The sequence below is a fragment of the Sus scrofa genome, chromosome 12 (assembly GCF_054392235.1).
Source record: "Sus scrofa isolate SSC_HxYL_T2T_F1_AM1 chromosome 12, Sscrofa_HxYL_maternal_Yorkshire_Landrace_v2.0, whole genome shotgun sequence".
Lineage (NCBI taxonomy): Eukaryota > Metazoa > Chordata > Mammalia > Artiodactyla > Suidae > Sus > Sus scrofa.
The window spans coordinates 14,250,154-14,263,875 of NC_139394.1; the positions used below are offsets into that span (position 1 = coordinate 14,250,154).

The 13,722-nt window shown below is 39.0% G+C and overlaps 1 protein-coding gene across 40 annotated transcripts in view; it reads left to right on the plus strand.

Moving 5' to 3' along the window:
• The window catches only part of BPTF (bromodomain PHD finger transcription factor), a 144,301-nt gene that overhangs the window by 80,961 nt on the left and 49,618 nt on the right, over positions 1-13,722 (plus strand). For 39 of the 40 annotated variants that reach the window (XM_084983895.1, XM_084983902.1, XM_084983915.1 and 36 more), the window contains 4 exons: positions 331-460; positions 1,586-1,724; positions 5,308-5,487; positions 6,800-9,110. In XM_084983895.1, coding sequence (XP_084840021.1) covers positions 331-460; positions 1,586-1,724; positions 5,308-5,487; positions 6,800-9,110 — 2,760 coding nt within the window. Of the gene's footprint in view, positions 1-330; positions 461-1,585; positions 1,725-5,307; positions 5,488-6,799; positions 10,556-13,722 lie in introns of all 40 variants that reach the window. The other variant, XR_014820917.1, reaches the window with a different exon arrangement.

Sequence of the window (13,722 nt, forward strand, 5' to 3'; positions counted from 1 at the left end):
GTGTAGTTGTATTTGCAATATAATACCTTTTTTGTGTAAACATAGTGCTGGTGTGTGCATGAAATAAGTCGTGAGTGAGTATGTTTCCTGTGGAGAGGCATACGGGAAGAATAGGACAATTTGTGATTGCCTTTTTGTACTATTTGGTTCTTTCCTGTTACAGATTTGTACATCTGCTTATTTTTGTGAGTATGGGTTATCTGGGTTGTGGGGTTATAGCTAACCATTCTTTATTTTTGTCTTCCTGATTTTCAGTATTAGATTTTTATGGTTTTTTGTTTATTCTTCGATGTTAAATGTAATTCTGTCTTTCTATCCATATATTCTTAGGTTACACAGGATGACATCAATTGAAAGAGAAGAAAAGGAGAAAGTCAAAAAAAAGGAGAAAAAACAAGAAGAGGAAGAAACAATGCAACAAGCTACATGGGTAAAATATACATTTCCAGTTAAGCATCAGGTAATTTTAGTATATGCTCTTTTAAATTGTGTTAGGCATTTCTGAGACTTTGATTCTGCAACTTTGAACACTTAATCATTTTGTTTTACTTTTGACACCCTGGTTTTGTTTTTTTTTTTTTTGGTCTTTTTAGGGCCGCACCCAAGGCATATGGGAGTTCCCAGGCTCGCAGCAGGCACCGATCTACACCACAGCCCTAGCGACGTCAGGTCCAGGTCCAAGCCATGTCTTTGACCTAAACCACAGCTTTTGGCAGCACTGGATCTTTTAACCCACTGAGCAAGACCAAGGATTGAACCTGCATGGTTGCTAGTCGGATTCTTAACCCGAGGAGCCACAGTGGGAACTCCCTGACACACTCTTTTTGATTAACAGAATAAAGTAAATCTTTATGGCACTTTTTCTTTCTTTCTCTCTCTCTCTCTTTCTCTCTTTCTTTCTTTCTCTTTTTTTCTTTTTTTGGCTGCACCTGTCACATGTGGAAGTTCCCAAACCAGGGTTCAAATCCACACCACAGCAGTGACAATGCCAGATCCTTAACCTACTGTGCCACCAGGGATCTCATCCTTTGTGGCACTTTACTAAGAATAGATTTATCTTAGTAGCATATAGGTGAGTCATTAGACCAATTTGTTGAAATTGTTATAAAATTTAAAATTGTTTCGAGTTCCCGTCGTGGCTCAGTGGTTAACGAATCTGACTAGGAACCATGAGGTTGCAGGTTCGATCCTTGCTCAGTGGGTTAAGGATCCCGTCTTGCCGTGAGCTGTGGTGTAGGTCACAGACGTGGCTCGGATCCCCTTGTTGCTGTGGCTCTGGTATAGGTCGGAGGCTACGTCTCCGATTCGACCCCTAGCCCGGGAACCTCCATATGCCGCGGGAGTGGCCCCAGAAAAGGCAAAAAGACAAAAATTAAAATAAAATAAATTGTTTTACATTTTTCATATTAGGACGGACTATTAAATTTTTTCATAAATCTTTGATTCCCAGTGAAGATAAAATTGACTGGAAAATTTAATTAATTTGCCTGACTGGTGACTTTATTTGGTAAAAAACGTGTAAACCGCATGTACTTTACAGAACATTCTCATTCTTTTTTAATCACCATGTTTTCATTTACACCAGGTTTGGAAACAAAAAGGAGAGGAATACAGAGTAACAGGATATGGTGGTTGGAGCTGGATTAGTAAAACTCACGTTTATAGGTTTGTTCCTAAATTGCCAGGCAATACTAATGTGAATTACAGAAAGTCATTAGATGGAAGTAAGTAATCAAAGTTAACTTTTCTTGCACAATTATTTCTGATATATATTCTTATAAGTTATTGACTGTATTTTGGATGAAAGTATTTTTCTTTTTCTTTTTCTTTTTTTTTTAGTTACTCAGTGAATTTTATTACATTTATAGTTGTACAATGATCATAACAACCCAATTTTATAGCATTTCCATCCCAAACCCTCAGCCCATCTCCCCGCCCCCCAACCTGGGATGAAAGTATTTTTCTAAAATTCTTACTCGAATACGCAAAATTATTAATGTAGTTTAATAATTATAAACTCTGAAATTTTTGAAATTACCTTTATTCACAGGATTTTGATATCTAGGATTTTTTTTTTCCTCTTGGCTACACTCACAGCATGTGGAAAGTTCCAGGGCTAGAGATCCACACTGCACCACAGCTGTAACCAGAGCCATGGCAATGCCAATGCTGGATCCTTAACCCACTGAGCCACTACGAAACTCCTCTTGTATTTTTGGTATCTAGGATTTTAGCTTTAAAAGATGAACATGTTAAAAGTCCTCAGCTATCTAATGGTTTTTCTAAAAGCTTAAATTCATTACTCCTTGATGTGTCCAGGAGTCACATGTTTGGTAACCTCAGCATTGTAACACAAAACAAAACCAGGAAGAAAATTTGATAGAGGCTTCCATAGCACTGTCACATAATGGAGGTGTTGGCTCAGTTTATGCTACTAGCTAATGACCTTAGTATTTAGAATCAGAGATCTCTAGAGGTAAATTGCTTTTAGAAGACCATGTGTTTTGAAACTCATGTTATACAAGCTTACTATTTCATAAAGACATCAAATGACTTATTGAAACTCACACACAGATTGATAGACTCCTGGCTGAAACCTGTGTCTCCTGACTTCCACTGCCCTTTTTGCGTTCCATCGTGTTGTCTCTCCTTTGTTATCTAAGTGATTTTCAAAAGCAGTTCTGTTCCCTGTGCAGTATAACCTGCTGATTTATGGTATAATGTGTTCTTTCCTATGAAGCCTGTGCTCTAGAACCAAATAAATACTATGTACGTACCTAGCTAACTGATTTGGCTAGGATCCTTGTGAATGGCTCTGATGAAACGGGTAGATTTTTGAAACTGTTAATGTGGGAAAGTTACCATTGAATTGTCTTTTTTTTTTTTTTTTTTTTTTTTTTTTTTTTTGTCTTTTGGTTGTTGTTGTTGCTGCTATTTCTTGGGCCGCTCCCACGGCATATGGAGGTTCCCAGGCTAGGGGTTGAATCGGAGCTATAGCCACCGGCCTACGCCAGAGCCACAGCAACGCGGGATCCGAGCCGCGTCTGCAACCTACACCACAGCTCACGGCAACGCCGGATCGTTAACCCACTTAGCAAGGGCAGGGACCGAACCCGCAACCTCATGGTTCCTAGTCGGATTTGTTAACCACTGCGCCACGACGGGAACTCCTGAATTGTCTTTTAACAGAAAAAAATGTGTATTTTATAAAATTCACTAAAGTTATTTTTTGGGGGCTAGGAGTCTTACTTACATATAGTAAATGCTTAGTAACTTTCCATTTGCTACATAGAAATATTCAGTATTCACCTCATTATAATCCATTATGTATAGATACAGATATAGATCCATTGTAATGAATTCCAAAAGATTGTTATAAGTTTTTACTACCATTTTGTTGCTCCAGTTACACATGCACCACTTTACAGTTACAGAGAGCTTTTGTTTAATTGTGTCTGACCTGGTTTGACCTGTGTAACAAAATACAGATGATCAATATGCAAATTATTTAGGGTTTAGCACAATTATTTTGTATCTACTTTGCTTAGCATAGGGCTTTCTATTGCCCAAATGCTGGGCCTCTTTCTAGTGGGTACAAGGTTGGTCTTCTAGCCCATTTTCCTCCTACTTGGTAGCAGGGAAGAAAGCAGCAGTGTAACATTGTCTTAGCTTAATGGCAGAGCAGGAGTTAGAGTGAAGGCAACAGTGGCTTTGTACATTTATATAAATCAACATCAGTTGCAGATTATAATCTCAGAACTGTTGTCCCTATAATAATGCTTAGACTAATTTGATCATTTGATAGAGACAAAGGCATATTGAGAAACAGAACAATGTAGTTCAGGGAACAATTGACTTAGCATCTGAAGACCAGAGTTCCGCTTGTTTGTGCCCCTTATCTCTCACCTCTATTCTATCTCAGAGGCATTTGTTTTACATATTAATTCATAAAAATATCAGTATTTGTAATGTCAGAAAAACTTTTAATGAGGAGGGCAATCATTGTATAATTGTCTGTTTTAAACATCAGGGTCCTTACAGCTAATAGATGGAGCTACCACTGTCATGTAAAGCTTTTTTCGAGCCACTTGAAACCATGGAAAAAAATACTGCCCACTTCTGAAATAACTAAAGCATTGAATAAGGAAAGCATCTGTTTAGTGTTCTGTCCTGTTTGTTGCCTGTGAGGTGCAGATGCTGCCCGTTACCCTTTTCTACGATCCCCGATCCTCTTCTCTCACCAGTACCCTGCTATCTTGAACAGGTGTGAGTGTGTTTTTTGCACTCTACCCTCAGCCAAACCTTTCCAGAAGGAGTCATTCATTTAAATTAAAAAAAGTATACCTTGCTATATTAGGGTTCAAGCAAAAAGAAAATAAAAGGTAGAAAATACACCACTAAGACCCAGGAAGATTCATCTAGACAATAGTTCTCTTCTCTGGGGTTTTTTTTTTTTTTTTTCCTTGTGGAAAATTTGTAACTACACAAAGTAAAACAGAACAGGATAATGAGCTACCATGACTCATCTTTAACAATTAACAAATTCTATCACTTTCCTTTCAGTTGTCACTGCCCACTTTTTTTCCTAGAGTTTTTCCCCTGTGTTTAAAGCAAATCCTAGAACTCATTTATTTACCAAAAAGTGGTTCAGTATGTAACTCTAGCTGAAGTGAACATTTTTTCCGTAACCCCCATGCCATTATCACATTCAACACAATTAGAAATATTTAACATATTAATCGTCTGCTTCTCAGTCCATATTCCATTTATACCAGTTTTCTCAGAGATGCCTTTTTGCCGTTGGCAGTAGATCAGGTCCAAAGAAGGCTACACGTTTGGAGGTTTTTCTTTATTCTGTGATGCAGATTTATGTATTCTTAACCTGGAGTTCATAGATAGACTTCAAGGCTATCCAAGAATCCATTGAAATGTATTATGAAAGTTTGTGTATGTACTTTTTTCTGGATAGGGGACACAGCATTTACCCAGTTCTAATATGGTTCTGTAATACAGAGTGTGTTAGAAACCACTGATGCGGACTTTCTGGAATCAATGCACAGGGTGAAATAGTCTCATGTGTGAAGGATTCTGAAGTACATTTAAAATGTAGTTATTCCTGCTATGCTGTAGGTCAGCTAGGTGTATAAGAAAGCATGTAGCACCTTCAACGTTGTTTTTTCTTTTTCTGAGTAAAAAAGTATAAATTGCTGGGCCATACTTGATCATTTCCACTAAACTAGCTGTGTTAAGGTAAATTGCTAAAATTTGACATGCTTGTAATTACTACATATGGGTTTTTTTTTTAAGCTAAAAATAATATGGATGAAAATATGGATGAATCAGATAGAAGAAAAAGTCCACGAAGTCCAAAAAAAATGAAAACAGAGCCTGATTCTGAGAAAAGAGAGGTAAAAGATTCAGATGCTGCAAAAGGAGCAGACCAAAGTGAAATGGACATTTCAAAGATTACTGAGAAGAAGGACCAAGGTAAGGAGAGTCGGGGTGGAGGGCAGCCTGGGGTGATAAGAGTGCCCTGGATCTAGTTCGCACAGCAGGAAAGGTACTGCACTGTCTCTTTTTGGTAACAGATTTATTGAAACATAACTCATATACCATGTAATTCATCCACTTAAACTGTATAGTTCAGTGGTTTTCAGTATATTTACAGAGTTGTTCACTCATCACCACACTTAATTTTAGAATATTTTCATCACCCTGAAAAGAAACGTCATACCCACTAGCAGTCAGTCTCCAGTCTTCCCAGTGTACTTTCTGTCTCTGGATTTGCCTGTTTTGGACATTCCATATAAACAGAATCAGGTAGTATTGTGTCTGGCTTCTTTCAGTTAGCATGGTTTCAAAATTCATCCATGTTGTAGCATATATTGGTATTCCATTCCTTTTTATTTACAAAAAGCCATTCCATTGTGTGGATTCATCACATTTTATTTATCCATTCGTCAGTTGTTGGACATTTGGGTTTCTTTTTGGCTAAGAATAAAGCTGATATGAACATTTGTGTACAAGTTCTTGTGTGGACCTGTTTTATTTCTCTTGAATAAATACGGAGGGATGGAATTCCTAGATCAAGAGATAACTCTGTGTTCAACTTTCTGAGGAACTTATGTTGTCTTTTGTGAAAAGTTGTTTTTAAAAACTAGATAAGCTAAGCGAACCTTAAGATGTTTTATAAACGTAAAATACTTTGTACAAAGTCTTATGTGAAGGTATTGGTATATGCAATAGCTGTTATGTACTGAGTCATTTTCCTTGCCTCATTCCAGCATTTTTAGATCCTAGGAATCACAATTTTTAAATATTTGGGGGAGTTCCTCATTGCAATAGAAACGAATCCGACTAGTATCCATGAGGATGTGGGTTCAATCCTTGGCCTTGCTTAGTGGGTTAAGGATCCAGCGTTGCTGTGAGCTATGGTGTAGATAGCAGACCCAGCTCAGATCCTGCACTGCTGTGGCTGTGGCATACGCCAGCAGCTGTAGCTCCGATCTGACCCCTCACCTGGGAACTTCCATATGTCTCGGGTGTGGCCCTAAAAAGCAAAAAAAAAAAAAAAAAAAATGTTTGGAGTATATGTGTTTTTTTTTTAACCTTTTGTAAAACCTAGCCCTGTCCATTGACCTTTTTTAATCATATCATTTCTTTAAAATATATTGATATTTATAGTTAAGGTTTTCGGTAAAAATAAGAAAAACTGGTATGTTTTTAAATAAAAATATTAATCATGATTTCCACGTTTCAGAGTAAGAATTACATTTTTATAAATGTCTTTGTTTCACAGATATAAAAGAAGTTTTAGATTCTGACAATGATAAATCCTTTAAGGAAGAGCCAATGGAAATAGATGATGATGTGAAAACAGAGTCACGTATAAATTGTCAGGAAAGTTCTCAAGTGGATGTGGTCAATGTCAGTGAGGGTTTTCATCTAAGGACTAGTTATAAAAAGAAAATCAAATCATCTAAACTAGATGGACTTCTTGAAAGGAGAATCAAACAGTTTACACTGGAAGAAAAACAACGCCACGACAAAATGAAGTTGGAGGGTGGAATTAAGGGTGTGGGGAAGACTTCTCCGAGTTCTTTGAAAAATCTGTCTGAGTTACCAGTACTAACAAAAGCAAAAGAAGGGTGTCAGAGTGACTTGCTCAGACAAGAGCAGAGCTCTAAGGCAAGTAATGATAAATCCGATGACTTGATTCGGGGATGTTCACAAAGTGATTCCTCAGTTCTTAGGATCAGTGATGCTGATCACACAGCAAACAAACTCTATCCAAAAGATCAAATGTTAGGTGACGTTTCCATTCAGAGCACAGAGACAAACGGTCAGAAACCACATTCTGCTCGAAGTGACGTAGATGAGAGTCTCTCTGAACCTGCCAGGAAAGACCAGGAACCTAGTAAGAGTAAGCCAAAAGGAAGTGATTTTCTCCTTAATGACTCTAAATTAGCCAGTGCAGATGAAATTGGTACTTTGATCTATAAGAACAAAAAACCACTCACACAGGAGGATAATGACAGCCTTGTTTCTCCTTCCCAGAGCCCTTTACTTCCATCGGTACCTAAGAGTACTGATGACAGAGATACCCCATCTCTGTCAAAAGCAATAGACTTTGAAGGAAAGCTGGGATGTGACTCTGAATATAATAGCACTTTGGAAAATAGTTCTGATACTATGTCTATTCAAGACAGCAGTGAAGAAGATATGATTGTTCAGAACAGCAATGAAAGTATTTCTGAACAGTTAATAACTCAAGAACAAGGTGTGGAAGGCTTGGAACCATTGAAACGTGACTTTGGTTCAGATAAGTCCACTGGAAACTATGACAGCAGGCTGCAGGGCAGGGTAAATGAAGCAAATGGTAAAAAACCAAGTCAAGATCAGAAATTAGAGGAGAGACCAGCTAATAAATGTATTGATCAGACAAATCTGAAAAGTGTCACTGACAAAAAGAATAATGAAAACCGAGAGTCTGAAAAGAAAGGACAGAAAGCAAGTACCTTTCAAATAAATGGAAAAGATAATAAACCTATAGCGTATTTGAAAGGTGAACGCTTGAAAGAGATCTCTGAGAGTAAAGTAGGAAGTGGTGACATTGAACCAAAGGTTAATAATATAAATAAAATAATTCCTGAGAATGATCTTAAACCTTTGACTGTTAAAGAATCTGCTGTAAAGCCATTCATGAATGGCGATGTCATCATGGAAGATTTTAATGAAAAAAACAACTTGGAAACAAAATCCCGTTTACTGAGATCTTCAGATGCTGAAGGCGACTATCAAGATAGCCCAGAGTCCCTGCCATCAGCCAGGGGGTCTGAGAGCGCACAAGCCACCACGCCTCCGCCCTCTTGTCCAGAAAGCAGTTCAGCCAGTCAGGTGGAAGATATGGAAATTGAAACCTCGGAAGTTAAGAAAGTTACGTCGTCGCCTCTTACTTCTGGAGAAGAGTCTAACCTCAGTAACGATTTTATTGATGAAAACGGCCTGCCCACCCACAAAGATGAAAATGTCAGTGGAGAATCTAAAAGAAAAACAGTCATCACAGAAGTCACCACCAGGACCTCCACAGTGGCCACAGAGTCAAAGACCGTAATTAAGGTAGCCAAAGGTGATAAGCAGACTGTGGTTTCTTCCACAGAAAATTGTGCCAAGTCCACGGTCACAACCACCACCACCACTGTAACAAAGCTGTCCACGCCCTCCTCAGGCAGCAGTGTGGACATCATCTCTGTGAAGGAGCAGAGCAAAACTGTCGTCACCACGACAGTGACAGACTCACTGACCACCGCAGGAGGCACTCTGGTAACGTCTATGACTGTGAGCAAAGAATATTCCACCAGAGACAAAGTGAAACTCATGAAATTTTCAAGACCCAAGAAGACTCGTTCAGGTACAGCTCTGCCCTCATACAGAAAATTTATCACCAAGAGCAGCAAGAAGAGCATATTTGTTTTGCCTAATGATGACTTAAAAAAGTTGGCCAGAAAAGCAGGAATCCGAGAAGTCCCTTATTTTAATTACAATGCAAAACCTGCCTTGGACATATGGCCGTATCCTTCTCCTAGACCAACCTTTGGTATCACCTGGAGGTACGTACTTTAAAATGTATTCGGGGGACGGAGAACGTTTTTAAAGAATTATCTAATAAGGATATCTCACTTATGAGATAATAGAAATAAGACAGGGAAATACATATTTAATGGGCAGAGTTAGTAATGGAAATAAGGTACAGAGAATTTTTTAACTTGGCCAACTTAAGGGGAAATGTTTAAAGACTGAAAATGTAAAGGAATCCTTTAAAATGAACTCAACTTCACTTTTCACAAGACAAAAGAAATGTGTCAAACAGTTGTGGTTTAACCTTCCAAGTTGTTGCATGTGTTTACTCTGGGAGTGAGAGAGAATCAGAGAATTGGGTAATCACCAACTCTTTGGACTGTTTGTATTTTATTTCTTTTAGGTAATTCATAAAAACAGAAGACATAGGAAACACACCTATAAATCACGCAAGGTTCATCGTAATGTGGAATAGTCCCAGTGGAATTTATTTGCATGATAAACATCTGTTTTGGAGTTCTCTGTTATTTACGTGAGAGAAGATATTCTCTGAGATTCCTTTGAGATTTTGTTTTAAACCCAGAAATAGTCTTAATTTTAAATTTTCTGGGCAGCGAGCATTAAGTACATAGTGTTGGCAGTTGGAAGATCGTGGCGTTTTATATTGGGAAAGGATCTTAGAAATTCTTACCTTTTATAGATGCATAATAATTTGCCTCTGGCCACAGAGGGACTAAGTTAGGAATAGCGCCTGGTTTCCCTGAATCCTAAACCCCAGTCCAGTACTTTATCTGCTGTATCCCATTTCACATATTTGTCCTTGCTTTGTCCTTTTTCATGTCCTCGTCTTTTTGTCTTTTCTCCCTTACAATTGAAAAGGATGGAACATGAACTTCGAAGACCTAAGGGTTCTGTGGGGCATGCGTCGGAACCAGGAACGGTCTTGGTTGCCTTTAGATGTCGCTAGGATCCTGCTATTAAATGACGTCAGCAGGTTCCTAACTCCGTTTCACTTTAGGCTTCATCGCTATGTGTCTTTAGCGTGGTTCTAGTTTCTTTAAGTTAAAGTCATACTTTTTTTGTTTCCTTTATATTCCAGTTAGCAGGTATTTAAAAAAAAAAAAAAGACTGTAACTGAGTGCTCTCTATAAAGGAATTAATTAAATGACCAGTCGTAGTTGGTAACTGAGTGCTCTCTATAAAAGAATTAATTAAATGACCAGTCATAGTTGGTTTAACCAAGTTTTTAATAACTCGTCTTTTGATTTGAATTAAGATATCATCAATCCATTACACATTCAATAGAGACAGCTGAAAAGTACAATTTCTCTGCAGGGCCTGCAATGAAGGATTTGCAGAATCCTGCAGGGAATCAAGGAACTCTTCATTACAGTTCATGGATTTGTAGGATTACTCTGCACTTTTCTGCTTTCTTCATTGAGAGCGGTCCCAAAATGTATCCTTGACTGTCCTGCAGGTAACTTCTTTCCCACTGGAAAAGTTACTATGTACAAATACTTTAATTAAAGTGACCTGACAGGTGTGGAGGCCGACCTTTCTGCTCTTTTCTATTCTGAAACGGAAGGGAGGCTTGACTGGGGAAGCACCGTTCTCTGAGCCAGTTCTGTTCACGTGTTGCCCAGGGCCCTTTTCTGCACTGCTGGGTTTCAGAAGCCTTGTATTATGTTTTAATATGCACTGGGGGCACAGTTTGTGTCTGTTTAGTTAATTTCTCATTTTTTAATGGAAGGAAATACCTTTCCGTACATTTTAAGCAGATATTGCCTTCAGGTTTATGCTGACGTCTTAATTTGCTGAAACTGAGAAAAATATAATCCCTTCTGTAATGGAGGCATGGGTAAAGATGCAAATTATTCTTGACTTTAGAATGCATTTAAAAAAATGTATCGCTATGAAAACCATGCATGTGAAATGCATTTTTCTACTTACACTTGAATAAAATATGTCAGATGCTTAGAGTAGGAGCTAAGAATGCCAAAGGCGCATGTTTGGTTTTTATTAATTTAATGTTAAGGCTGAGCGGTATTGAAAACGTGAAACTTGTCTCATTGACTTGTAGGTCCTCCTTTTCCCTCCACACTGTCCATTCCCTTCCTCCCCTTTCCCCAGGCTCTGATTCTGTGTTTCATGATCGCTTTGAACCAGTAGGATTCCCCACGGTGCCGTCAGAAGGACCCTCCTCAAATGCAGATCCATCCTGTGAATATTCTGACTGAGCTGAGCAAGCATTTAGAGAGGACATGTTAACTTCTGCAGGGCTGGAAGGGGAAAGTATGGGTCACTTGTACACCGCATCTCTCAGAAGTCCTTCCCTTTCACACCCATGCAAAACTGGCCACATTCCAGAGCTCTCCTTACAGACTGCCTCTGATGCTCTTTAATCCTTGCATTTGGTGCAGCACATTCTGGCTCCTGCCTTCCTCTCTCGTGCCAACTTCATCTCTTGTTGCACCTCCACAACCTTCCTGCAGCCACAGCACAGCGAATGTGGTTACTAGGAAGAAGTGCGTGCTCTTGTACCGCTGCCTCCTAAGCACGTGTGCCTCCTAAGCACCTCTTGCCTTTGGTCAGCTGCCCCACACCCTGGTCCCCTGAGACTCCAGCAAAGCTCTCATCCCCGTTCTGGAGCCAAATCAGATACCCCTCTCTGTGCTTTCTTCTGTTACAGCTCCGGAGGATGCAGGGAGAGATTATAATCCATTTCTGTGTCCTCAGCCCCTTTCACATAGTTTAACACATAGAAGACATTCAAATATTTTTTTTTTAATGAGTAAATGAATGAACTGGCCCTAATGCACGCACAGCATGTGTTCCCCACCTAGTGTTGTTTCCATTGTAAGATAGAGATGCTTTAAAGTTGTGGTTTGTTGAGAGTGATTTTGGAGGAAGAAGAGAGAATGAGAAAAAAACTCTCTTTCCAAATAAATACTTGTTTTCTCTCCTGTGAGTCCCTAGTTCCCTACGCATTTCTGTAGGATGTGTGATCTGAAAGTGATAGATACTTTCCCCTTCTCAGGACCTCCCTGCACTAATTCACATTTGCCCGCCCTCTAATTTAAGAACTCTTCTGTCCCCGTCAGAGGATTCGCAGAGTGATAGCTCAGCTAAGAAAACAATGGTGTCCCAGGTGGAGATGGGAAGGTTAAAAGTTGCAGCACCGTTTAGGCCAGAGCTTTCCCTTTCTCACATTGTTCGTTTTTCCCACTTAACATTAAGAATGGAGAACATTGCTTTTCAAATACGAATTGTCTAAGATTTCCCTCATATACCTCTATTAGAGGAGGAATTACTTGCATTTTATAGGTTTTCTCCACACTACCGTCAGTCAGATATTTATTTAAGTATACGGAAATGTCAACAACGTATTTAATTTTGCAGAAACCACTGATAGAGAATTGACAGCCTAGGGCTGCTTTAAACTGTTCCACGGTTAACTCCATTTTAAGACGTGATATTCATTGCTATTGTAAATTCATTTGGAAATGTGTTTTCAATATTCTTTGTAAAGAATATCTGAAGTGTTCAGGAACTTTGCATACAGCACTTAGAAAAAAAACCTGAGCAGAGGTACCTTTGTCGCCTGAAGAGTGGCTCACAGAGGGATGTCCTTCTTAGTCATCGTGTCACAGGATTCCAGGACTACACTCGTTTTGTTGCTCCAGTGTTAGTGCGGCAGTATTCATCGTCCAGTAGTGCAGGTTTTACAGAACTTCCATTTGAATACAAAATCTCTGTCCATCTGGAAAGGTCTTACTGAATTTGTGAGGTCTTTTTGTTTTGCTTTTTGAGAAAATGTAAACATTTTCCATTTGTTTCAGCAAAAAGCAATCAGTTGAGATTTTATCCTTCTTTATCTGTTTTATCATATTAAGTCACACATTTATTTCTCTATATTTGCTCTCATTCATAGGTTTTCTAACACATACTTTGAAATTAGGCTAAATTTATAAAATCTTCATAAATTGTTGTTGTATCAGTCTTACAGTGAAACATCTTACAAATTTATATGGCATTTGAAGTGACTCCTGTGCCTTTTCATTTATTTTATTCTATTTTATTTTGTTTTTGTCCACACCAGTGGAATATGGAGGTTCCCAGTCCAGGGGTCGAGTCGGAGCTGTAGCCACCAGCCTACGCCAGAGCCACAGCAACCCTGGATCCAGGCTGCATCTGCAACCTACACCACAGCTGACGGCAACTGCCGGATCCTTAACCCACTGAGCAAGGCCAGGGATTGAACCTGCATCCTCGTGGATACTAGTCAGATTCGTTTCCACTGAGCCATGCCGGGAACTCCTATTTTTTTATTATTATTTTTAAAATTTATTTACTTATTTATTGGGCTGCACCTGTGGCATGTGGAAGTTCCCAGACCAGAGAGCAAACCTCTGCCGCAGTAGCAGATAGCACCACAGCTGCGGCAGCACTAGGTCCTTAACCACCTGCACCACACAGGAACTTTCACTCCAACCCCTTTTTAAATTGTTAGATGTTACCCTTAGGAACAAATGTTCATTTATTAAGGGACATAAAATAACCAAAGTACATGCAAAACCATATTGTAAATGTGGAAGTCATGATGTGGACAGAAGGGAGTCCTTCGTTGTGATAGAAAGTGTGGAT